Genomic DNA, 15,677 nt, shown 5'->3' with positions numbered 1-15,677 from the left:
CCTTGGGTCCCTCTTTCTGCTTCCCTTCCTCCTCTTTTGCACTGGGGGGGCGGTACCTTTCTAGAAGCAGGATGTCTGGGTTCCAGATTCTTCCTTCTCCAACCTCCCCCAGACATAAATCACAAGTGATTTCATTAAATGCACCTCCTGCTGGGGATGTTGGCTCATAATTCCTCTCTGATTAACCCCCACTACCCCGGCAAGTTTATAGGCCAAGAGAGGGAGGGGATAAGGGGGAGGAAAAAAGGAGGGTTGGGGGAATCCCAGGCGGGTGATGGATGCCTCTGTCAGCCCAGCTCGTATTTATTAATAGTCTTAATACGGGAAGCAATAAAGGAAGAGAGGGATTCTATTAATTAAATCATTGTTATAATTAACTTTCATTAAAGGAGGATCAATAAAGAGGAGTAGAGATGGAGAGAGGAGAGATCCATTATCTCTAATTTCCTTGGAAGGGATTCAGGGAACGAGATGGGGTTGCTAGGAGACAGCAACGTGAGAGAAGGAAGGATGTAAGATGTCACCCAGGTGGGGCTGGAAGGGGGTGGGCAAGGAAGGTTTCAGGTGGATGCAGAGAGGGAATGGTGGGGGTGGCCCATCCATGGGCCCTGAAGGGAATGGAGGGTGGCTGATAAGACAGCAACTGGAGTGGAGAACAGTGGGCTGTAGACACGGCTAATGCCGGGTACTGCCGAGAGCCTTGGTGAGCACGTGGGTCCTTAATTCATGCTTTGTGATGCTGCGTGTGTGTCTGTCTAGCCTGTGAAGCTAGTTAGGGTGGATGAATGTGTTTTTGTGTTTGTAGAGTCTGCATGTATCTGAAGATTGGAACAGAGGGAGAGAGGGAGGCAGGGTTGGGAGAAATTCAAATAATTCTAGAGATAGGTTTAGGACATTTTTTACCAAGCTGATACTCAAAGGGGTGTACTCTTAACGGGAGTAATGTCTGTCCTTTGGCTCAGGTACAGTGAAGGCTGCTTTGGAGAGTAAAGGTCTCAGTGGTGGAAACTTCACCCTACTTTCGAGACACACACCTCGGCCCATATCCCAGGCCCCACATCGCTCCACCTGGGAACAACCCTCCCCTCCCCCTCAGTTTGCCCCCTCCTGCACTGCAGTGTTCCCCAACTAGACCCCCATCTGAGACAAAGGTTCCTCTCTCCTCACTTCCCACCGGTGGCCAGCGTATCAGGAGGCATCATGGAAAAATACTGCTAGCCTCCTCCCTAAGGCATGGGGCTGGCCGGGGTGGCCCTTCCTCCCTTCCTCTTCCCTCCACCAAGGTCTAAGAGCCAGAGGTCTTGAGCATTTTTGCTCTAGTCACACCTCATGATAAGAACACATTTTATTAGAATAGTTATACATATCATATAAATATATTTGTTCAACTACTGGCAGGGGGAGAGCAATGTGGGGGGAGCTCTTATTGCTGAGGGGGGATGTGGTGAGCGAGGGAGGGCTGGCAAGTGGGGACACCTGGGACCGTTTGTTCCCCCATCCCTCAGAGAAGGCACAAGTACATTATTTCTTTCCATGTGAGGACCCTGGGGGATGGTGGTGGAGAGGGACAGGAGATAAAGTACAGAAAACCTCAAAAATACAAAAGAAACCTCCAAACTTATATCTAATGGTATGGAAAAGGCTGGGTTGGGGTATGGAAGGCAGCGGGGGAACAGGAGGAGGAACCAGAGAAGCTCAGAACCGGAAGAGACCTAAAGAGGTCATGATGTCAATGCAGGCCCCAGAGAAAACTCAGGTAAACAAACACAGACCCCGAACAAAAGGGGGGGGGCGTGCCCCAGGAATTGGCTTTGGGGCATCAGAGAGTGTGAGTGTGTGTGGTGGTGGTGGTGCAGTGGTTGGTGTGACTAACAGAAGCAACCGGAGCCAGGAGGGGGTGATTCCATTCCCCCTAGAGAAGGCCTCCTCCATCTTGGTTCCTCCAAAACCGCTTTCAGGGAGTAAATTCAGCCACTGCTTCCAAGAAGGAACCCCTGCCTGGACAGAAGAGCCAGCTGGGAGAGGATGATGTTGGGGAGCCTGGGGTGTTTTCAGGCAACAGAATATCATGGAGTGGAGGGTGTTGGAAAAGAGGCATGAAATCTAAGTGTATGTCTATGCATGAGTGTGTGTATGTGTGTAAGTGTGTGTCTGTGTGTGGACTGGGAGTGGGGGGTGGGGTCACTCAAAGGTGAAAGGGTCCTGGGTGCTGAAAAAGAAGTGTCCATCCATGTGGTCCTCCATGGCATCCTTGTCACTCTCGGCTGGGAAGCGCTCCTTACAAATAGGACACTCCTTCCACGGCGGGGTGGCAGGGCCCCCAGTGCTGGCCTCTGTCAAGGGACCCACAGCAAAGCCACTAGAGAAAGACAGAGGGGAAAGAGAGGGTCAGCATGCTCTGCTGCCTTCTCGGCTTTTGGATCTCAGGGAGGGGGACCCACACACGGGGGGTCTCAGATGACCCTGTTCCTAACGTCCTCTCCAAGCCTCTCACAGTCCCCTCTCCCCACAGCACTGGAAGCCTTAGCTTCCAGGCTCCCCTGTGCCCTCTTTTCTTTAGTCCCTGCTGGTTGCTCCAGTACACAGCCCTTCCCCCAACCCCCTGCTCTCCTCCCTCCATCTCCGTCTGCTGCCTAATGAGGCTGAAAATGAGTCTGACATCGTCCTTCATCTTCCTGCTCCAGCCTGGAAGGATGACAGCATCACCTCCTCCTTGCCCCGAGCCCATCTCATATCCAGGAGAAGCTGGGGGCTGGACGATAAAACCTCTCTTGCCTCCCTGCCTTCCCCTCTTGACCTGCAGGGGGAAAAGGGAAGGCGGGTGGCGGGGGGTGCGGGCGGGGCACAATCTGATACCTGAATCCGCCACCCAAAGGATTGCCCAGGGGAGTCAGAGAGGAGCGACAGCATCTGCGGGGTGATCAGAGGGATGCTGGACCCCAGTCTTCTCTCTGTTCCTGTCCCTGGGGGCCTTGGTCACCTCCCTTCAACCCCTGACAGAGCCTAGGCACTTACCTGGTGGCTGGGGAAGGTGTAGGGGCAGGAGAGGGGGGATGCAGGGCAATTTGGGCTCTGCAGAGGACGGTGCTAGAACAACACAGAAGCCAGTTAAAGGCAGGGCCCGAGTGCGCATGTGCATTGATAGGATTGGGGAGGGCTGCCTGAAGGCACCAGTGATCTGGGGTGCTGGGTCATTCTCTGCGTCAACACAGCTACATCTCCTTTTCTTAGCTGGGGCCAAGAAGAGGGAGGGGGTGGAAGCGCATGAGGACTGTTCACCTGGGTGCCCTTTCCACGGGCATCCTCCCTGCTGTCTGCCCCCTTGAGCACTCACCTGGCCATGTCGTAGAAGGCGCTGCCCAGTTCTGGAAGTAGCAGGTTGGCCTCCTCACCCCCACTCTGCACAGCTGCCATCAGGACCGACTTCTCATCTTCAGCCTCCTGGGCACCAAAGGGATAGGGCTGAGTCTTGGGGTAATGTCCCAAGATGGGGAGAGCAGAGTGCTGGGGCAGGTAAGGGACGAGCAGACTAGGCCGAGGTTGTTAAGAGGGCTGCAGTAAGAGTGGGGCATGAGAAGCATTTTTTTTTTTTAATGTTTACTTTTGTTAATTTATTTGGCTGTACTGGGCCTTAATCATGGCATGTAGGATGTAGTTCCCCAACCAGAGATGGAACCTGGGCACTGGGAGTGAGCAGTCTTAGCCACTGGACTGCCAGGGAAGTCCCAGGAAAAGCATTTGGATGGGGGTTGGTGCACAGGAAGAAAACGGGCATGGGAAGAGGGGGTGGCAGCAGTGAGCTATTGGGTCAGACTGGGTTTTGGGGTGGTGTCTACTGGGTGGCCTTAAAGACAGCCTGGGCCTTCCTTGCTCTCCTCCAAGAGAAAGAGAGCCCTGTATAGCTAAAGCTCCCTGCTCTGCAGGCTGGGCCACTTGGGATTGGGCCTACCCCTTGTCCCTGCCCCTGTTCAGTCTCTCCTCTCTGCTCACCGAGTCTGAGCTACTGTCCTCAGCTGGCCCTGAGAGTTGGGGAGCAATGGGAGCTGGCTGGCTGATGACCACGAGGGGAGAAGCCTCTCGCGGCCCCGTGGCAGGGGAGGAGCCCGGGTCCCCACTCTCACACAGGCCGTAGGGTGGAAGCCTCATGTCTTCTGGAGACTCGTCCTCCGAGTCTGTCAGAGCTGCTGGGCAGCCTGTAGGCAAGGGAGCAGGCAGAGAAGAAAGAGGGTTGGATCAGCTCTGGCTTCTCTGGAGGAAAAATATAGTTAGCAAATCAGGGACCAGGGTCTGGGAAGGAAGAAGGCAAAACACGGAGGGCAGAGGCTGCTCCCAGAGGGTCACATGGGGAGGGAGAGTTGGGTGGGGGTGTCACAAGACTGTGGGTGTACAGACTCAGCCCCACGGCGGCCTCCTCGTCCTCTGTGGCAGGGTCCTCACTCCACTTCTCATCAGCCACCTTCTCTAGGCGGGCCTCCAGCTTTCTCATGTACTCCAGCAGTTCCTGGAAGTGGGGAGAAGTGTGAGAGGCTGAGAAGGTATGAACCAGGCAGCCCCACAAAGCCTTCCCCTCGTCCAGGGTGATCTCTGAGCTCCTGAGAATTTGATGCCTTCATCAAAAGGTGGGAGGGTTTAAGGCAGATTTCCACCCCGCCATGCCCACCCTGCTTCCCCCAGCAACCCTCCCCTATCCTGCCAGGTAGGCTTCTAAGAGGAGCCATGGTCCCATTTTTAGCCTCTGGGCCCTTCTTACTGATGCCCGTCTCTAAGTCGAGAGACGACAAGAAGACACCGAGCTTCCAGCCCTCGGTCCTCCTCTCAGGCATCCAGGGGCGCTTCTGGGCTCTCACCTGCTTCTCCTCCTGTAGTTGCTCCTTTTCCTTCTGGAGCACACGCAGTGCTGAGCGCAGCTCTGTCAGCTCCCGCTTGCTCTCTGACAGCTGCACCTGGGGGGAAAGGGCCAGATGGAATCTGGAGCCTAGAACGTGCCTCCTAGAACCTGGATGCCACAACGTGGAATCACGACTCCTCATGCTTTCACTCCTCGCTTGCCCCGACACACGGGAGGCCTGACTCTCCTCCTCCGAGAGCCCCGTCTCAACCGCAGGAGACTCACCCGAGTCCTTGCCTCCACCTCCCAAGTGGGGACTGGGAGGACTGCCTCTGGGCTGGGGTGCAGAGGCCGTGGTCAGAGAAGGGCCACCCTAGAATTCTCCTGAGTCATCCCCACTGGGCCCAGAATGTGTGCCGAGAGCAGAAAGGCACATGGCAGGCTTCCGACCAATGAGGGATGGGAGGCCTGCAAGTGGAATGCCGCCCACCAGGGAAGTGAGTGCTCAGCACTTCTGAGCCCACAGCCAAGGCAGAGGGAAGGGGCACTGATGCCTTGGGAGGCCCCGCCTGGGGCTCTGGGGAGGCTGGGTGCCTCACCAGGCTAGAGTCCTTTTCCCGGGCCAGTTCAGTCTTGAAAACTTGGCTCTGAGTCTTCTCCTCCTGCACTGCCTTTTCCAGTCGAAGTATCTCTGCACTCAGCTTCAGGATCTTGTCCTTCTCTGCCTGGAGATGCCGAAGAAGCAAACGGGACGTTAAGGGTAAGGGATGCCACTGGTAACAGCGCCATTCCTCACTGTGTCTCTTCTTTATTGGACTGAATGTTTTGGAGCCATTTAGAGACATCTTCCCTTCTTGCCTTCCTCATTCCTTGAAAGAAGGAAGGGCTCTGAGAGCAAGGTGCCTTGCTGAGTAGGAATGGGTATCGTGCAGGGCTGGGGCGTAGGGTGGAACATGTATCTGAATCAAGATGTTAACAAAGGCAGGTGCTATGAAGATCAGGAACTGGACACTCCTTGCAGGGAGGGGCCACACCGGGACAGTGAATATCCCTCCCTCATGGGCCCTCCTCACCCCTAAGTCCATGAAGGTTCTCACCCTTGTTTCTGTCCCCCCAGGGGATTTGACCACACTGAGGTGGGGGCAGTAGTGACCAGGAACCTGCAGATCCCCCATCCCACTACCTCCACACTCTGCAGCAGCCCTGCCCGCTCCTTGCTCCACTGGCTTTTTTCCTCCTTCAAGTGCAGACTGAGCTCAGCCAGCCTGCCGTTGACTCCGGCCACCTCCAGACGGCTGCGGTGCAGCTCGGCTATGGTGCGGTCCCGGGCTCCCGCTGCGCTGGCCAACTCCTCCCCAAGAAGGGCAGCTTTCTGCTGGCTTGAGGCTGCAAGCTCCTGGGCCCCTCGAAGCTGCTCCTTCAGGGGCTCCAGCTCAGCCTCGGGAGAGAGGAGGAGATGGAATCAGGGCTCCCAGCAGTCATCTCTTGAGCCAGGAAGACAACTAGGTTCCTTCCTGTCCCCCATTGCATCAGGACCTCAGGCCTGGGTTCTTTAGTCTTGAGCCACGCCTTTCCCCCTATTTGTTTACAACCAGCCCTGGAACGTTTGCTGCTTCCTGTTGCCCAGGGCTTTCACTCACCACCCGCTGCTGGACCTGGCCGAGGGTGTCCTTCATCTGGGCCACCTTGTCCTTCAGTCGCTGGGCCTGAGCACTCTGCTCCTCCTGCCGGTCCTTGGCCTCCTGCAGCTCCAAATTCAAGCGGCGGTTCTCCTGCTGTGCCATCTGGAGCTCAGCCTGGTGGAGGTGGAGAGGAGGTAAGGAAAGGGAATACATATTTGGGGTGACTGGGCAGATGGACCTCTGTGATGAGAAAAGCCAAGGTTCCACTCCTCAGATTTAACACAAACTCAAACTGTCAGCCCTGGCCAGCCCTTCCTGGGTTCTCAGCACAAAGCAACTCAATCCTGAACGTCCCATCTCCAGTGGCACAGCCTGGGGTCTTATGTGAATCTAGGCATCCCATGCCTCATGTCTGCTCCCCTACGCTTCCTTTTAGACCAAAACTCAACTTGGATGTGGTGTGGGCTCTCACACTCGCCATATTCCACCTCCCATTCCACCCCGTCCTTGCCACGTGTTTCTGTCCATGGTACTAACTCCTTCCCAAGTCATTCAGGCTGGACACCTTGGTGCCATGTGCAGTTCTGTTCTCTCCCTAGCAGCCCACAGGATGGATGCTTCTCCATCCTTGGGTTCTGATGAAGCCATTTGGAAGCTTCAATATTTGATTTCAGTTTCTTCCGAATTATGAAAAATGATGTTGGAAGACAATGTATAGACTCACATGTTAGCACACTGGAGAGCCCCAGGCACTGACATGTGCTTCTAGGTTAATCCATTTTTGTGAAAACCTCAGAATAAAATTTCAACTGTATTTTCTATTGACGTGAAGAGTGAACTGAGATTGCAAGGCAGAAGCTTAAAAATGATCATTTGTACTGGTCTGTATGTGAGACTCAAGGTATACTCAATACTGTATAACCACACACGATACAGAAACAGGTTAGCTGCTGAGGCCAACAAAACCGTCATCCATAACCTCCAATTTCAAACTTTGGTATCCATCAAAATTATCTAATTGCTTTCATCATTTTATAAGGAAATGTTATACATCTGAATTTGTAGAAATAAGTTTATAGTAAAACATGGGATGGACAACTGAGAGAGCAAACCAACTTGGAGCCTTACCTCGCTTTGCTCCTTGTCTGCCTGCACTTCCTTCAGCTGCCCAAGGAGCTTCTCTTGTTCCCGAGTCAAGGCCTTCACCGTGTCTCTAACCCTGTGAGTGGTGGACACAATATCAGGTGACTTATCGGTTTCCAGAGAAGGAACAAAAAGACTCAGACTTTGTCATCAGCCCTTCTGCTGGGGCTCATCTAGCCCAGAACACCACCTCTCTGGGACACCCAAATTCTAGGCCTAAGCCCCAGGTATCTGAGATTGCTGGCTTTGGAGCGCAGTCTGGGGGTAGACAGTTGTTCCTTCCTCTCTGTGTGTCTCTTTGAGGGAAGCTCTGCTGATGGCTTCCCAGTTGTCTGCACTCAATCAAGAGACTGGAACCCAGATTTTTGTAGACATCTGGGGCCAGTCATCGTTAATGACAAACTTTTGATTTAGGTCAGAAGTCAGCAGATGTGTTCGGTAAAGGGCCTGAGAGTAAGTATTTTAGTTCTGCAGGCTGTGTGGACTCTGTGGCAACCTCTAAACTCTGCCACGGGAGTGTGGAAACAGCCATAGACAGGATGTAAATGAATGAGCCTGGCTGTCTCAATGAAGTTTTTATGAAAACTGGAATTTGAATTTCATTTGATTTTCACATGTCACATAATATAACTACTCTTTTGTTATTCAAGCATTAAAAATTGTCAAAACCATTCTTACCTTGAGGGCTATACAAAACCACGTGGTAGGCTGGATTTGGCATGTGGGCCACAGTTTGCTGACCCCTGGTCTAGACAGTCCCTGATCTTTTCCAGGTGCTTGGTTTGATCCCAACGTTTCTATTCCATGATTTAGAACCTAGACATTTAGTATCTCCCTAGGGCAAGACTAACACATCCTAGACTGAAGAGGCCTTAGGGACCAACTCACTTTTTACTCTGGGTCTTGGATAGCATGCTGCTTTTCTCCAAAGAGTTTTTAAAAAGATATTAAATCTACCAGCACTGAATGAAAGAAACTTAATTATGTCATTTGATGAAAGAAGTGTTTCTCCTGGTGAAAATCTGAAGGAGAGGCAAGGGAGGTGGCCAATATTTGTGCTATATGGTACAGAGAATAGTTGTCTAGCAGAAGATAGAAATTTATTCTATGTGGCTCCAGAGGTCTACACCAGGACCAATCAGGAAAGCTACAGCAGAGTAAATATGACACAAGAGATAAAAAAAATGATGGCTTTCTGATAAAGAGGCCACCTTCTGAGGCAGTGATCTTCCCTCACATACCCTCTTAAATACATTACATTTCTCCCAATGCTAAGGTTCTATGATTTGTACCTGTTTTCAGGGCAAAGATCCCATAACATTTCTTGATCACCAGTTCTAACATTTCCTAATAATGAGAACAGAGTCTAATCTTATGCTTTGCTGAAGTAAAATCTGAAATCCACCCTCTCTTATCTTGCCTGGACCATTCTATCCATTCCGTTCTTCCAAATCCTGCACTCCTAGCTCCTGCTTCACCTTCGCTGCACAATAAATACTAATGATTATTTCTAAAGGTAAGGAATACAGAATAGGTTGTATTCCTATTCTGAAAGATGGAAGAGAGCTTGGCAGACAGAGATATCTTTAGGAACTGGAATACCCTGAGTGAAGTTGAGAAGGGAAGGAGAAACCATCAGGCAGGTCTTGCCTGCCTGACACAGGAGGCTGAGGTTTGAGGGTCACAGGAAACGAAGGGAAGTAATGGGGCGGAAAGGGTGCCTCACCTGTCCAGCTCCACCTCCTTCATCAGCACTTTCTCACTGATGGTCTGGATGTCCTCTTCCAGCTCCAGGATGCGGGCCACATGGTCTCCCTGTTGTCGGCTCAGGATGTCCCTCTCTTCTGTGAGCTCCCCGTGGGACCGGGAAAGCCCCTGGAATTAAGGTTCCCCAAGAAGAGAGAAGCTGAGACTCACCTCGCAATGAGTGGACTAAAGGCTTAGGAGTAGAATTCCTAAGTTTGACTACCTACCCATCTACCCTTGTAAATGTAAAATCTTTTACATTTACAAGTCACCTTCCTTGAAGAAGAAACTGTAAGGACACATCCCCTTCCAGTGAAGATGGCCACCTCCACCCTATCTCAGCACTCCTATGACTCAGAGAACTGAGTCTCACTACCAATTTGGGACAAGTCTCCCATCACAGCCAGTTTACTACTACTTGTGAGCCCTTCAGCCTGTATCTTTGATGCCAGACCATTAAGAGCCCACTAACATCTCCCTTTCACTGTCTTCATTTTACTGGGTTTAGATTTTGGACCCCAGGTAGGCAGCCAGGACCTTCCCCCCACCGGCCCAGCTCCCACCTTATACTGCTCTGCCAGCTCCGCATGCTCCTGCCTGGCCGCTGCCAGAGCCTTCTCAAGCTCCTGCACTTGGCTCTTCAGCTCTGTCACCTGCCCCTCCAGCTGTAGCTTCAGCTGCATCAGGTCATTCCTCTCTTGCTGGCTCTCATCCAGCTGGTTCTACGGGGGACAGGATGAGAAGTTGGGTTCTGCCTGCAAAGCACCCATTCCAAGGTCCTGTCCCCACCACTCTGCAGATGCGTGTCAGGGTGGGGAAGTTACATCAGTACAGGCTATAAAGGGGAGAGTCAGGGAGGCCTGGTGTGCTACCAAATCCTGCCCACCTCCCATCACACATGGGCTCCCCGAACTCTTACTGCCCACCCCTCTTCTCTTTTGTCCCCGAGGTCTTGCCCCTTCTTTGCCCAGCAATGGCAGGAACTCCTCACCTGGCAGAAGTCTTTCTCAATCCACACAGACAAAAGGGATGGCTCCCCTAATTTTACCCTATTTGTTCTGGAGTCAGACAGATGTGGGTTTAAATCTCCAGTATGATTTTTGTTTTTACTAGCTAGGTGACCTTAACAAAGTACTTAATTTCTCTGAGTCTCTTTCCTCATCTGTCATGTGATTCCCTAGCCTGGATTGTTGGAAGGTTTAAATAAGAAAAATGAATGTAAAAACAGAAAGTGGGTAGGAGTTCACCCACCGCTGACTTACGTAAGATATGAGTATCTTCTTCCCATCCTTCTGGTGATTCCATAAGCTTAGAGGGTTCCAGAGGGCAGGAGTTTGCGTAAATCTCAAACTACTCATTCCCACCTTCTGAGCCTTCCCCAGGCCTGTCCTCTTGTCTGGGGCATGGACGTCCTCCCCGTCAGGCCCTCTCTTTCCCCTTTCTTCAGAAGTCTTCCTTGCTAACATCTGCCTCCTGTCCCTAATTCTTCTCTATTTGGTCCAATAGAAAAATAATACAAGCTACATATATAACTTAAAATCTTCTAGTAGACGCTTAAGGAAAATAATAAGAAACAGATGGAATTCATTCATCTAATCCAGTCGACCAAAAATGTTATCATTTCAACATGGAATTAATATAAACCATTATTGAGATCTTTTACATTCTTTTTTTAATACTAGGTCTTCAAAACCCAGTGTCTATTTTATCCATACAGAACATCTCAGTTTAGACCAGTCACATTTCAAGTGCTGAAGAGCCACACGTGGGTAGCTGCTCCACAGGTCTGGGGCCCTACCGATCTGCTCTCCCTCCTCACTCATCCTGGAAATGGGTCTCATCCTTCCCTCCCTTGGAACGTTCCTTCCCCAAGGAGCCTCCCTCCACCCTCTGCAGCTTCCTCCAGAGTCCAGGGAAGGATGAAGCCCCAGAAGGAGGAGGTTCAAAAAGTTCTTAGGAAATACTGAGTGATGCTGGCCTGTGGGTGGTCTCCTTTCCTATCCTACGTGTTTGTGAGTATCGGACTGAGACTTTCCTGTAGGCAAGGCTTTGGGTAACTCCCAATGAGGTCACAGCTGAGGCTACAGCGAGGGCAGGGAAGTGGGAGGGGCCCCCTGCAACGGTATCCTCCCACACCCTTGCCCGGGAGCAGCTCTGCTGCTCTCTTCTCACCTGCAGCACAGTTGCCTTGGGGACAACCAGCAGGATGTCAGAGCCACCATCAGTCTCCTCCAGGGTCACCAGTTCATCCATGGGCCGTGGCTCTCGGAACTGGAAAGGGGGGCTCTGCCCACACACCCGGCCCTGGCGGTTCACATAGCGAAACTGGTAGAGCTGGGCTCCAGGTTTGGGCAGGTAGCTGGCTGTGGGGAAAAGTACAGACCCAGGACCCCAGTATGATGCCAGGCCCTCAGGTGCTCAGCAGACCCTCTTCCCCTTGGTGTGTCTTATTAGCCACTGTCTTTGGCTCCAGCCCCTTGCTCCCTGTTCTATAGACTGTTTTCTCTCCTCTCGTCTCCCACAGGCTATTTCTGATCCCTGGGATACTCTTTCCCTCCTTTCTGCCTCGCCCTCTCTTTCCTCTCTTGCCCAAACCTACCCTCTTTAATAACAACAACAATAACAACAATGCTGTTGTTGTTGTTTAATTGCTAAGTCATGTCCGACTCTTTTGCGACCCCATGGACCATAGCCCGCCAGGCTCCTCTATCCATGGGACATCCCAAGCAACAGTAGTGGAGTGGCCTGCCGTTTCCTCCTCCGGGGGATCTTCCCGACCCAGGGATTGAACCCAGATCTCCTCCACTGGCAGGTGATTCTTTATCACTGAGCCACTAGGGAAACCCAGTAACAACACTAGTTATCATTTTTTTGAGTACCCATTATGTGCCAGGCACTGTATTAACAGCTTTATCTGTATCATTTTAAATCTTCATATTGTTCCTATAAGCCAGGCATCCCCTTTTACTGTTACAATAACAGACACAGATAGGGTAAGTAATTTGCCCAAGGTCAAACAGCTTGTAAGTATTAGAGCTGAGATTTGACACTTTTAGAATCTAATGAGCATCTTCTTAATACGAAGCCACTTTTCCCCTCTTCCCTACCTCCTAATTCCACAGGAGGAGTCCCCTCCTTTTTTCTTAGGAGGCAGCGTTATTGGCCCTTTACTGTTCCTTTCATGTCTGAACCCCTGATGCTGTGAAAAGCCCATGATTCTATTAATATATCTGGTGAGCCCATTACCCTCTTCCAAACTCTATCCCTTTGACCCCTCCCTCCCGATTTTTCCTCTTCCTTGTACCTTGGAACTGGACGCTGGCGTGGATGGGAGAACCATCAGTAACACTTTCAGGCACCAAAGACCACACAAATGTGTGGTAATCCCGGACACAGGCAGCCTCCACCTGTCAGAGCCCACAGTGGGAGAGGGGTATGGCGATGCACCTCCCAGCTCTGGATAGTGCAAAGGGCTGAGGGACTGAATGGGGGCGGGCAGGATGGTGTGGCTGTGGCAAGGATGCTGAGAGACAGGGAAAGTGGAGGGATGCTAGTGTGTCAGGAGAGAGCAAGGTTAAGATAGGGAGAAGGTGGGCTTTGCTTACACAGATGGCCTTAGCCATTTCTGACATCCTTCACCCTTCTTCCCTATCATTATGAGGTTGCGAATCCAGAAACCAAGTCATTCCCCTTATTCCAAACCACCCAGGACCCATAAACCTGAGCCCAAAGGGGATCTAGGGATACCTTGAAGATGCCAATCCAGTCACTGGCACTGGGCACAGTGCCTGGCGGGAGTGTGTAGTGACATTCCACCTTGGTGTTGGGAATGTAGGTCCGGGCTACATTCAGAAAGTTGACTCCACCCCGGGATGGTGCCCGGCTTAGTGATGACTCTTCCATTCTGGTCTCGAGCTATCTGCCCTCCTGTGAAACAAAGATTTAATATCCTAAAAAGTCTCTCCCCTCTACCTCTCTGTCCCACAACTCTGTCCCTACCCACCCACAGCCCTTGCCCCTAGAGATGAAGGTGTATCTGGTTTCCAACCCCTGTGAGTTACAGGACTCTTTAAAGGTATCAATCTTTGTTTCTAGGGCATTGGCCTGGCCTTTGTGGTCGGTACACATCTTGTCTCACACTGCACCCTCTGAGTCATAAGCTTTTCCTAGAATTAAGATCTAATTTCTGCTCCCTTTTCACAGCCCCACTGACCAAGCCTCAGTACCCCAGAATCTGCTTCCTGAAGTCAGTCCCTTCTTTTCCATTTCTTAATAGCCTTGGATATTCCAAATTCTTCAGCCTCCATCTCCTCACCCCATCCCTCACATCTTCTGGCTCTTGAATTCAACTTCCAACTGAGGTGTGGGCCCTCCCTCATCCTGAGCAGGTCTCCTTGCTCACTCCAGCTGTACCCAGAAATGACTTATGACACCTGAAAACAGCAGCCATCTCTGAAAGTAACAAGCCAGTCTTTGGAGCTGGAATGTGGCTGACCAATCCGGAAGCCTGTGAACTCTCACCCTCTCTTCCCATCTCTTGCCTGTCTTATGCCATGAATAATAATAATAATAATAAAGCCTGTACTCTTATCCAAGAGACAAAGGGAAAGGATGGAAATACAGGTTCTCTCCCTCAATTATTACTCCAGAAAGTCAAGAATTCTGGAGGTGGCTGCTTCAAGGGTGAGGTGGAACACTCAGTAGGAATGTGGTGCTGTGGGGAGATGGAATGTGGGGGCCCCACCCCCAGTAGGGACAGCCTGGAAGTATGGGCCCTTGGAACGGGGAAATGTACACATAATGTTGAGAGGAAGAGAAACAGTTCAAAAAGAACCTCACATTCTTTTCTTCAGGTCTTGAGCAGGGCTCAAAACCTACGGGTTTGACTGTTAACCCATCTCTAGTTTTCCCCTTCCCCCTCATTTTCTCTGTTCCCCTTAGCCTCAATTCTAAATGTCTGAACCCTTCCATCTGCTTGGACTGGTAGTTGGAGGCATGCTATAGGATGGGATTAAGAAGAAAGGTGTTCTAAGTTGGGTGAGGAGAGTTCACTGGAAAATGTGAGGGTAGAGTGAGGAAAGGTAACAATAATCAAGAGAACTCTGCAGCGGAGGACTGTGAGATGGCCCTCGTCAACTCTCATCTCCAGCCCACTGAACTGAGTCTTGTGTCAACCACAGCCACGAGTCATGTGCACACCCTCAAACATCACAAACCCACACCAGGCTTAAGTCAGGTGGGCAGGGATTTTAAAAGACAGAAACTCAGTAGAAAAGGGAAGGTGGGCCAGCTCTATAAAATGGAGCTACTTCTCCCTCCAAAATGGAGACTTAATTGACAAGAGGTGTCTCTTTATTTTCATCTCTGAAAAATCCCTAGTGAAAACTAGTCTATGTTTTTTCCCCTTCAATACAATTCTGGCTTTCTAAAAGGGGCTGAATTGTTCTCAAAGACATTGTCCTGGGCACCCAAGACAATATTCCCCACAAAATTCATAACAGCTGGAAATATCCCCCAGGTTTGAAAGAGAGTTATGGGCACCTAAGGTGTGTATGTGTAGCCAGATTCAGGTGTTTGCGGCGGTAGGGGTGGGGGGTTCCCATCCCCACCCCCCACCACGCTGTAGGGCTCTAGAGTTCTTTGACATTCTACATCTTGGAAGGCTTCCCTCCCCACGGATCCAGCGTAGTGAAGGCCTTTGGACTGGTTGAGGGGAGCAGCGTAGTGGGTAAGGGGAAAGGGAAGGTTTGTGGGGCCAAGTCTTGCTGGGCTGAGAACGAGCGGACTTCAGCCTCCCTCGAGTTCCCTTAAGCGTATCACGCTTTATAGAGAAGGACTGAGAGGGAGGCAAGAGCCGTAAGAGGGCACCCCCGTGATCAGGCCCCCCATGAGACCAAGAACTCCCGAAACAGTGGGGATGGCTTCTCCAGTACGGAAAGTGTTAACGCTCAAACGCTCCTGCTCCCCCTTCTACGGTTCCCTTCGATGATCCTTTCACAGATTGGAAAGTGGGGTGACCCCCCATAAGATCGCCCCCAAATTAGGCCAAGTTTTCTTACCCCACAGACGGATCAGCTGTTCCCTCACCTTTCACCAACAACAAAAACAGCACTCGGACTCCGAGAGGGAGGGAGACGAGTGGGCGCGAGGGCTTCTGGGGTTTGTGGTTCTCCTGCACTTTTTTTCCTGTTGAACCAGCGCAGAACTGGGACTACATATCCCAAGAGGCTGTGCGTAAGGAGGGCGGAGTAGAGGGCGGCCTTGGTGGCTGCCTCACCGCTGCATCCTGGGAGGCGTAGTTCTCACTTCCACTGCAACCAACGAGGGTGTGGCCACCA

The 15,677-nt window shown here is 51.5% G+C and overlaps 1 protein-coding gene across 1 annotated transcript; it reads right to left on the bottom strand.

Annotated features, from left to right (window-relative positions):
- Positions 1-1,327: 1,327 nt before the first annotated feature.
- CALCOCO1 (calcium binding and coiled-coil domain 1) lies at positions 1,328-15,446 on the bottom strand. The gene is made up of 15 exons (XM_086399166.1): positions 15,399-15,446; positions 13,087-13,266; positions 12,644-12,746; positions 11,512-11,702; positions 9,903-10,061; positions 9,320-9,468; positions 7,579-7,669; positions 6,469-6,624; positions 6,012-6,266; positions 5,428-5,553; positions 4,848-4,943; positions 4,393-4,501; positions 3,991-4,193; positions 3,335-3,441; positions 1,328-2,359 (listed from the first exon to the last, which is right to left on the bottom strand). The coding sequence occupies exons 2-15, from the start codon at positions 13,240-13,242 to the stop codon at positions 2,182-2,184; spliced, it is 2,079 nt and encodes a 692-aa protein (XP_086255292.1). The 5' UTR covers positions 13,243-13,266; positions 15,399-15,446; the 3' UTR covers positions 1,328-2,181.
- Positions 15,447-15,677: the final 231 nt, after the last annotated feature.

This window comes from Bos grunniens, chromosome 5, assembly GCF_055505025.1.
Source record: "Bos grunniens cultivar Pamir isolate PY7600 chromosome 5, Bosgru_T2T1.0, whole genome shotgun sequence".
NCBI classification, from domain to species: Eukaryota; Metazoa; Chordata; class Mammalia; order Artiodactyla; family Bovidae; genus Bos; species Bos grunniens.
The sequence above is the reverse complement of the archived record's forward strand: the minus strand, read 5'-3'. Positions and strand labels throughout refer to the sequence as shown.

Excerpts from the sequence above, each read along its gene's own strand:
- CALCOCO1 (XM_086399166.1), bottom strand. The coding sequence starts at position 13,242 with ATGGAAGAGTCATCACTAAGCCGGGCACCATCCCGGGGTGGAGTCAAC. Across the intron at positions 7,670-9,319 it reads AAGGAGGTGGAGCTGGACAG|GGTTAGAGACACGGTGAAGG; the intron begins GTGAGGCACCCT and ends CACCACTCACAG. Across the intron at positions 4,502-4,847 it reads AACTACAGGAGGAGAAGCAG|GAACTGCTGGAGTACATGAG; the intron begins GTGAGAGCCCAG and ends CCCCACTTCCAG.